Source organism: Zea mays, chromosome 4 (genome assembly GCF_902167145.1).
Source record: "Zea mays cultivar B73 chromosome 4, Zm-B73-REFERENCE-NAM-5.0, whole genome shotgun sequence".
In the NCBI taxonomy this organism is placed as follows: domain Eukaryota; kingdom Viridiplantae; phylum Streptophyta; class Magnoliopsida; order Poales; family Poaceae; genus Zea; species Zea mays.
In genome coordinates, this window is record NC_050099.1 from 220760390 (window position 1) to 220769856 (window position 9467).

The 9467-nt window shown below is 43.2% G+C and overlaps 1 protein-coding gene across 1 annotated transcript; it reads left to right on the forward strand.

The window, feature by feature from the left end:
* The first annotated feature begins 309 nt into the window (after window positions 1-309).
* On the forward strand, window positions 310-4078 carry LOC100283810 (ATPP2-B12). The gene is given in 3 exon segments (NM_001156708.1): window positions 310-639; window positions 728-846; window positions 3529-4078. Coding segments are annotated over 3 exon segments (816 nt in total). The 5' UTR covers window positions 310-381; the 3' UTR covers window positions 3968-4078.
* Window positions 4079-9467: the final 5389 nt, after the last annotated feature.

A 9467-nucleotide genomic window follows, 5' to 3' on the forward strand; every position in this document is an offset into this window, starting at 1 on the left:
TCTCTAGTGCTTGAAAATCCGTTTTGGTGTCTCTCCATTGTACATGCCCTAACAATAAAAAAAATGGTGTCTAATAATTATTTCATTACGTTCACAAAAGCAACATTTGTAACTCCCATATCAATTACAAAGCAATCTTTAGCTTCCATATATAAAATTACTAGTAATGGCATAAGTATTTCTGTTTATGAGACATCGGTGCATAAATTTACAGTAAAATTGTGTCATGTCTACACAAGTGTCTTCTCCCACCAACCACCCACCAAGTCTCTCCTGAAAAGGCCTGGTGAGAGCAAAACTCTTCCACCCACCAAGTCTCTCCTGTCCTGTCCAAGTAATAAAGCACCGAAACCGGCCGCCGACGACCAAGACCTGCAACCGATGGAAGGCATTCAGCAGCTGCCAGCGGACGTCCTCGTGTCGGTGATCTCCCGCGCCGCCGCGGGGCCGAGGGATGCCTGCATCGCCGCCACGGTGTCGCCGGCGTTCCGCGCCGCGGCCGACTCCGACACCGTGTGGTCACGCTTCCTCCCGGCTGACCTCGCCCCGCTCGTCTACCCGACGCCTCCGCCAAGATCCAAGAAGGAGCTCTTCCTTCGCCTCTCTGAAACCCATGCCCTCGTTGAAGATGGCCTCATGGTAGGTTGTGCTGACTCATATATCAGAAACAAACAAACATAAAAGAGGAGAAAGAGAGAGAGGCTGAGCAAGTGAGTCTGATTCGCAGAGCGCGTGGCTGGACAGGGAGACCGGCGCCAAGTCCTATATGATTGCGGCCAGGGCTATGGCTATTATCTGGGTCGACACGCCGGACTACTGGCGCTGGATAGTGCGCGAAGACTCAAGGTTTGCTTATGTCCGGCATCTATAGTTTAATGCTTCTAAGTTGTTCTACCGAGCAAAGCAATTTCGAGGTCTCGAGGAACCTAGCCAGAGTACACGTAGATCGACATGCATAATCACGGACGGCGACACAACACCACTTCAAGCTAGTTTAAGAGCTACAAAACCGAATAGATTGGATGGGTTAAAATTCAATTCTTATTAAATTTTAAATAAAAAAAGGATTTTAGTACCTCTTATCCTCTCTAGTTTTTTAGACTCTCAAACTAGTACGATGTGTCTACTCTAGCACACATCTAGGTATATTAGAGAATTTCTCTCACATTATTGCTTTTGCAGTACTTTGGATACCCACGGCATATTTGTTTAATTTTTCCGGGTGAAATTAAATTTCAGAGAAAACGTGAACACGAACCAGCAGCAACGACTTATAACTCCTCTATGTCGCTTTCCATTAAACAAAGCATGTTTATTAGGCAATCAACCAAATTAATATTAAATTTATTTTTACAAACATGAACGATGTAAAACGATTCCTCTAGCGTGTAATTTAGGTCACGACGGACGCAATGCAAAATAGAATAGGTCCAAATGGAGCTATAACGAAGAAGATACGATAAAAAGAACATTATAGCGAAACTATCTGGCTGCATGCCTGCACACCGGTATCGATCGAGTGGCGAAGGTGCTCGACGACGAAGGATGGCAGGCGATGGAGAAGGGGTTGCCGGCGTGCGTCGCACAGGTGACACTGACGACAAGACGATGTTGGGTTCGCACGTGAAGCTTCGCCATGAGCTTGCACTCCTCCGGATGTGTTCATCTACAACGGAGGGGGCGTAAGAGATCCGGGACGGCGACGGCGGCGAACCAGCTTGGGTGGCGAACGACGCAGGAGCTCAAGGATAAGGATCAGTGGGGAGGTTCGTGTCTTCGCGTGCGATAGTCCTCCCGGGTGCAAACCTTGGCGACAGAGAGGCATGGGTTGCGCGGTTCATCGGAGGTGGGTTCAAGCTCGCCAGCAGCGGCATTCGCGGAGAGCTTCACGGGTAAGCTTGATTACGGGGTGGAGTTATTAACAATTCTTGTGGTTCATCATTATCAACTTAGATTAGTTTATACCAACTAGGCATGCAGTTCATCAACATGATAAACAGTTCATCTTCATCTATAGCTAAACTAAGCAGTTAATTAGTAACATGGATAATGATAAATCCTAAAAAGAGTAAAATTGGCAATTCATGCATAACAAAATCTTGGTGCTTATACCAATAGATTCCACCGTGGGCACGACACTAGCCACTCCACTTCGGTCACCACCATTGCCACGCAGCATGATGGGCTCATGCTCCTAGGTTGCACGAGCATGGGCCTTTTGCTGCAGCCAAGGAGGTTGTTGTGGCTGCTGAACTAGGCCGGGTCTCCAGTGCAGTCTGCCACCCTTGTTCGCGGTAGCCACATTAGCAACATAGGTGGAGATCCTAAGGGTTGATTTGGTGACAAGGGGATCACGGGAGGATTGAAGGGGATTGAGGGAGAAATAAACTAATTTCTCCCTCAATCCCCTCCAATCCTACCGGGATCCCGGTTCACCAAATCAGCCCTAAGAGTGGCTGCACTAATGACTATCTCGAGCAGTTTTAGTTTACTATACGTATACACATATTCAAACTGCTCTCTAGTAATATATAATAAAAATAATGTTTTTGGTTATCATATGAGTGAACTGTTGTACATTGCATCCATATATATAGTTAAAAAACATAGTTTTGTATTATACATTACACTGTTTGTAGAGTGTAATTTGAATATTAATATATGTATGATAAGCTCCTAGAGGGCACGATGGACCCTCTCTCTCTCGGCCGTAGCAACCACCACGGTGACGCGACCTCAGCCAGCCCATCCCCACGACCACCATAGCGTTGAGATAAAAAAAAAATTCTAAATCACAATTGTAAATTTTATTAAAATATTGCCTAATATTGGAAAATTTTCTAAATCACACAAAAGAATCATCTAATCAATATATTATTTTAGTAAACTAAATAAAAAAATTAAATAAATAATACAAACTACATAATTAAATTAATAACTACTTATCCAAGAACAATTGCTAATTCACTAAAGCATCTAAGCAATATATACTAATCGAGGCATTGTTTACTAATCTAAGCAATAGTATCTAATAAACTGATTACCTTAATCTCTAATAAACTCAATTGAATCACTAATTTATCTAAACAATTAATCATCTAATTACATTTATCAACTAATTTTCGCCATGTCCGACATAAATTAGCACTTTACAAATTAAAATGATACGTTAACGTTTAAAAACTAAGGGGCGGCCGGGGTTGGCGCGGCCTGCGCAGGGGCTCGGTGGCGGTGCGATCTAGCGGCGCGGGCGGGCCTGGGCGGTAGTGCCATGACGGTGCACGGGGCGGTGGGGGCCGTGGGGGCGTGGGGCAAGGCGGTGGCACACCCGATGCTACTGGAGGGTGTGGTGTGACCGTGTGAGACGGCGCTGCATCTCCAGTAGAATTAGCAGCCAGCACGGACAGTCTCAAGGTTGTATTCATGCCCTGTGGGTGACATATATTTGCATCGGCACCCGTAATCTAACATGGCTGGAGTGAAAATGAAATCAAATGAACTGAATTGTGTCGTTTTAAAATCATACAGGTTCTCGACATGCGCTGAACTGTTAGCGGTTTGTTGGCTGGACATCTCCGGTTGCATGCCATGCAGGATGCTGTCAGGTGACACGCGCTATGCAGCCTACCTGGTATTCAAGATGGCCGATGACTGCTTTGGCCTGGATTCTCCTCTTCAGGAGGCATCGGTCAGCGTCGGAGAGGGGGGCACATCAACGGCCCACTGGATCAGACTACAGAGCTACCACGTCGGCGACGAAGAGAACGGCGTAACCGAGGAAGGAGCTCCACCTAGGCTCCCACATGAGAGGCCTGATGGCTGGATGGAGGTGGAGCTAGGAGACTGGTACAACCATGGAGGCGACGACGACCTAGTGGTTCGTGCCAGTGTGAAGGAGGCCAGGTTTGGAGGCAACTGGAAGAAAGGGCTTATTGTTCAGGGCCTTGAGATTAGACCTAAGAACTGATTGAGGGCTGGTTGATCATAAAATTATATGTATATGTCTCAGTTTGGAGTGCATTCATGTTGGAGCTATTATGTAATAATACGCCTGCAGGCTGCAGCCGTTCCTGATGCAGGGATTTTTTTTTCGTCTCTGCATTCCTTGCGCCAAAAATAAGCTTTGAGGAACATAGTGTATTGATCCGGTTGACTTGGCTCCTGACCGGAAGATTTTTTTTAACAAGAAGCCTTGCCTGAAAGATAATTACCTGGAACGGTAGGGAGCATGGACTAGACAACTATATAATTGATTAGCGTAAACTTTCCAAAACTCATCTGTTGGTGCCGATCTAGGCGTCAAACACTAGAATGAACCACCTAGCGGTGTACTCTGCAGCGGCACGGACGGTCCGCAACCCTAGGCCAGAAGGTCCACGACCTGGACGCAGGAGCGGATCCTCCTTTGCACGTTTTTGGATGGTCTGCGCCTGGAGCCGGACTGTCCATGATGGCGCAGGGTCTTCTTCTACGTGAAGAACCCTAGAACTCGCGTTCGAGTAGATCTCATCAGGAGAAGGGTTCCAAGGGTTTCTCCAGGGTCGGCAGGCCACCGGGGCGTCCCTAATCGGTGTAGAGTAGAAGAGGGATGGTTGTGGAAGACTAAACTAGATCTAAACTGGGGCTAGATTACTCTTACTCCTAAGGAATGGAAAGAAGAGTACAAATAAGATAAATTTGATAAGTAGATTTGATTGGATCGATTATGGGGTTCAATCGGCCGTGCCCCTTCATCTGTATAAAGGGTGGAGGTCTGGACACGTTACAAGTCGGTTCTCGAGTTAATCCTGCAGATTTTGCTAACAAATCTCGCAAGGAATTTGGAACCTTAACTGATTCTGCGCACGTGTGAACGGTCCACGCCGCTACAACAGACAATCTGGACCACTGACCGTCCGCACAATCTGTTTTGGTGTTCAACATATGATCCCTGAGTTTTGGTGAAGATTGAAAAACCAAAAGCATATGCACTATCAGCATACATCGAAAACAATCATTATCACAAGTTACTTTGTTTCCGAAGTATGAACCAAGTCTGTTGCAAGTCATTGACTTTTCAATCTAATACGGTGATTATTCAGCGCATAAAGACCATTTTGGATTGATTCTTTCTCAGCATGACCATCTGATCAATGGATCAAAAGGTATAGAATGAAGCCGCCCCCAGCCTAAATAGGCAAAGAGACTATGCATGTACCACATGTTCATCGTCGTACCATTCAACATTTGAACAGGACAATATATCGACGATGAGTAGGCGGGTGGAAAGTATACTGACATTACTGGATGAATAGGCGATTCTCGTTGCGTCGCCTTTCGAGCCGTTTTATTCGGTCGTTTTATTTTAGCGGGTGACCAGTGTTTCTTTATTGACCGATCGCGTAGAATGGCCTTCTTGCTAGCATATTTGGAGAACAATTGATCAAAAGTAGGGCCGACTTTGACTAGGCGACCATATGTGAACTGTGTTTTGCCCCTGTGTCCCCTTTTTTGCTTTAAGTGGAGGCCAACGCCTCTGGTCATGGGCACACTGTCCAGCTGAGTCAGCTGGACCATCTTCTTGAGCATCGGACCGTCCGTGATGCTCGAGTCAGGGAGCTTTGTTCGGCTGCTCGATTGAGCCTGTCCTCCATGAAAGTTCCCTTTACACAGGAACATGATCTAGATGTTGCCTCGAGGGGGGTGAATAGGTGAATAAAAAATAACACTTAAAAACTAGAAATTTTTACTCTACCTGAAGACTAGATCACAATGGAATGAAAGACCCTTCGAGTAGGTCATAGCAGAATTGAAGTTCCTGTCTCAAAATACCCTGCACTTCAAAGACAGCTTGTACCATAGATAAGTATTGAAGTGCAAGTATAAAAAACAATTAAGACAGAGAGACAACACATAGCACAGAGCAGAGCACACATACACAGAGATTTATCCCGAGGTTCGGCCAAGTCTGAAAGGCTTGCCTAGTCCTCGTTGGAGTTAGCCACACCTTGGCTTCTAGTCTATTTCAACTCCTTCCTCTGTTTGCTCAGATCTGTCAATTTGACAAATAGAGCCTTCCACTATGTTGATGATGGTTACAACGATGTCGTGGCTGCTTACAATATTCTTGACATCACCCCTGCAGAGTAACAACGCTCAAGATCTTGCCCTTGCTCTCAGCAGCACCTCCCCTCTCTCTATAGGCTTATAACTGCACCTCAACACAAACTAGAGAGATACACAAGAGAGAGAAAATTGATCACAATGATGTATGGACTTGTTGGCTGCATTTGTACCCTTGATGGAGGCGCCTAGGTGTCCCTTTTATAGTCCCAAGGGGCCTAGGTGTCGTTGGAGCTTCATTTGGAAGCTCCCAACCTACCCTGTCTGCGGGTGCATCGGACTGTCCGTTACGCCATCGGACAACACACAATAACGGTCGCCTGCAGATCTGATTGGCAGTTTCCTTCTCTAAAAGGGCTAGCCGTCGGTGCACCAGACATGTTACTATTCATTACCCTGTGCACCACACATGTTACTAGTCACTGAACTGTGTGTACCGGGCATGTAACTATTCACTGACATGTGCACCGGACATGTTACTATTCACTGTCCTGTGCACTGGACAAGTTACTATTCATTGTCCTGTGCGCCAGCCAACAGCATACTAAGTGCTTTTTCCTCCATTCTTTCTCCATTTTACTTCAACTTTTGGGAGGATTTTCCTGAGACATAGACAAGCACATTTAGAGTATAATCCAATTGACTTAGTCCTAGAAAGTTACCTCTTTCCTGTTCTTCTCCCAGCTTTTCTGTTTCTCCTCAAACAGAGCACAAAATGGCACTTTCTCTAAAGAAATAGTTAGAGAGCAAATCATAGTACCAAACATGTAGTAAAAGGTGTATGCACCATAGTTGAACACTCACACCTTACATACTTAACCTTTTTCATCGTTTTACTCATTTTGGCATGTTTGAGGTCGATGTTGGACTCTAAACCATCAAGTCAGCTTGACTTGATCTGGATTGACATATATGAGCTCCAACTCCCTGCAAAGGTCACATAGAACATTATCCAAACACAGGAACAACACAAACTAAAGGTCAAAGTGAACTTAGCTCTTTTGGGCTGCTTCTAGGTTCTGGCTTTGACACTACTCCTTCTAGTGACCTTGTTCACTTCTTGAGCTTCATCTTGAGCCTTGTGACTTACACCACATAACCATAGTATTACCTCATTGGTTATAAGTCACGTTCTTAAGTTATGATCCTCGATGCACCATATATATTCTCAATACAATCAACCTAGACTTTGCAAGTCTTCTTCACCCCTGGCTTTGGGTTCCTTGGACTGCATGACCTTCTCCCGTGCACTTGGTACCTCGAAGCTCTTCTTGCCTTTATCCTTGGATTCATAAGTTCTCTCTGAGTTACACACACTGAGTTTCACTTAAGCAATGTTCTTCTTCATTCTTGAACACTTGTGTTGAACTTTACAAGCTTTACACTAAGCACCTATCCAACACTTAACACACCTGTCGATCCTTTAATTGGGTTGTCATCCAAACCACCAAAACATACAATAGAGCTTTCAATATCCCCTTTTTGGTGATTGATGGCAACACAATTAAATCTTACACAAGATTAAGATTTAAAGCACAACTTTGAATTCTAAGCTAGAGAATGCTCCCCCTAAATGTGTGCTTACATGAAAAATCTTAACTTTGGCCTCATATGCCAAATAGCACATACTTAGGCTAAGTGCGAGGCTTTACTACAACTTTGCATCCGCGGGGTGCAAAGTGTTAAGAATCAAACTGTGATGTGCATGACATACAAATGCACAAAATCAAAGTTAAACACCAATTAAACAAATATACCACAGGGATATGAACCTACCACTATATACCATCAATATACCACTAAACACCAATTAAACAGAAAACATGAATATCTTTCACAAGATAAACAACAAGTATGATAGATACCAATTGATCGATTTACACACCAAACACAAGATGATATCAATACTAAAGTGTCAATTAGCAACAGAAGCACTAATTATGCATTATCACCATATAATACAATAAGAAGCATATGATATGCATAATTAACAAAACTAAAGCATTCTCCCACTTAAGATCAAAAGAAACTCAGGGAAACCCCACCTTAGCTCATCCTCATCACATGGTTGAGCTTTGAGCCCTTTATTACACAAAACACCTTCACCCTAAAGATAAGCTTTCCTCTTAGGTCGAGGTAAGATTTAATACACAAATTCTCCCCCTTTGACATCAAACACCAAAACCATATTTAAATAAGAACATAGGATGATGTCAAGGGACAACAGGGAATGAAGCATGGAAAATGCAACACACTAACATTACTCCCCTTACACACTAAACATATGCAACACAAGTATTGGAGGGAAATTAAGGTACAAATACTCAATATAGAAAAGTCAATACCTTCTTTTGTACCTTTACCATGTGATGGTGTCCTTTTCATCTAAGTTGGCGGAGTTCCCTATGTCATCAATTAAAGATTTCCACCTTGACAGATTTATCTCTAGGAGATCCTCCACACTTGTGGCCGGTCCTTTATCCTGATCTTTTTTTAGTAAGACACTAGACTTAGAACAAGTTATAGCATAAATGGCACAAGAGAAACCTCTATTCTAGTGATCAACAAAAGACATCAATTGCAACAAACTACCAAGGTTACCAATTGAAGGATTACCACTACACAGGTGAAACACTAAAATGGCTCCATGATTTGAAAAAAACATCTAGGATTACAAACCATCATGGAGAAAACAATAGAAACACAAGCAATTTTAAAATATGCAATTACTCACAACTTTAGATACCAATTACATGACTTGCAGAGGTACTCAAGTCCTGATTGCTCTATATCTTGCTCATCTTCCCTATTTCATCTTGAGACTATATAGGATTACTCAAGAAACAGTTAGTCTTAAAAGGCATAAGTTATGTGTGCTCCCCCTAAAGATGTGCATTAAGTCTTTGAATGACTTGCTCTTTGCACATTCTAGCATCATCAGAAATAGAGGGGATCACAACATACCTTGGTCTAGGCATAATATATCAATTGCATCACAAAAAGATACCAATTAAAAAATGATATTATTCAACCTATGGCTAGTGGAAACAAACATGCCTCAAGAGATATTACACTTTAAAGGCAACCTAGGCATGCTACACACATGATGATCATTGCAACACATATACCAATTGAAAAAGGCAAGATCATACATATAAAGCAAAATATCTAAGCATACCATGATTAAGAAGAAATTTTCTTAAGTACACCAAATGAAAGGAATCAACATATTAAAGCATAAAGCACCTAAGCCAAGATAGTACCAATTGAAAGGCAAGAAACACTTACGATCATAATCAATGGAACTTCAAGATTTTCAATGATTTACATAGTTCTCTACTCCATACCTTTGCCTTTTACCTGAA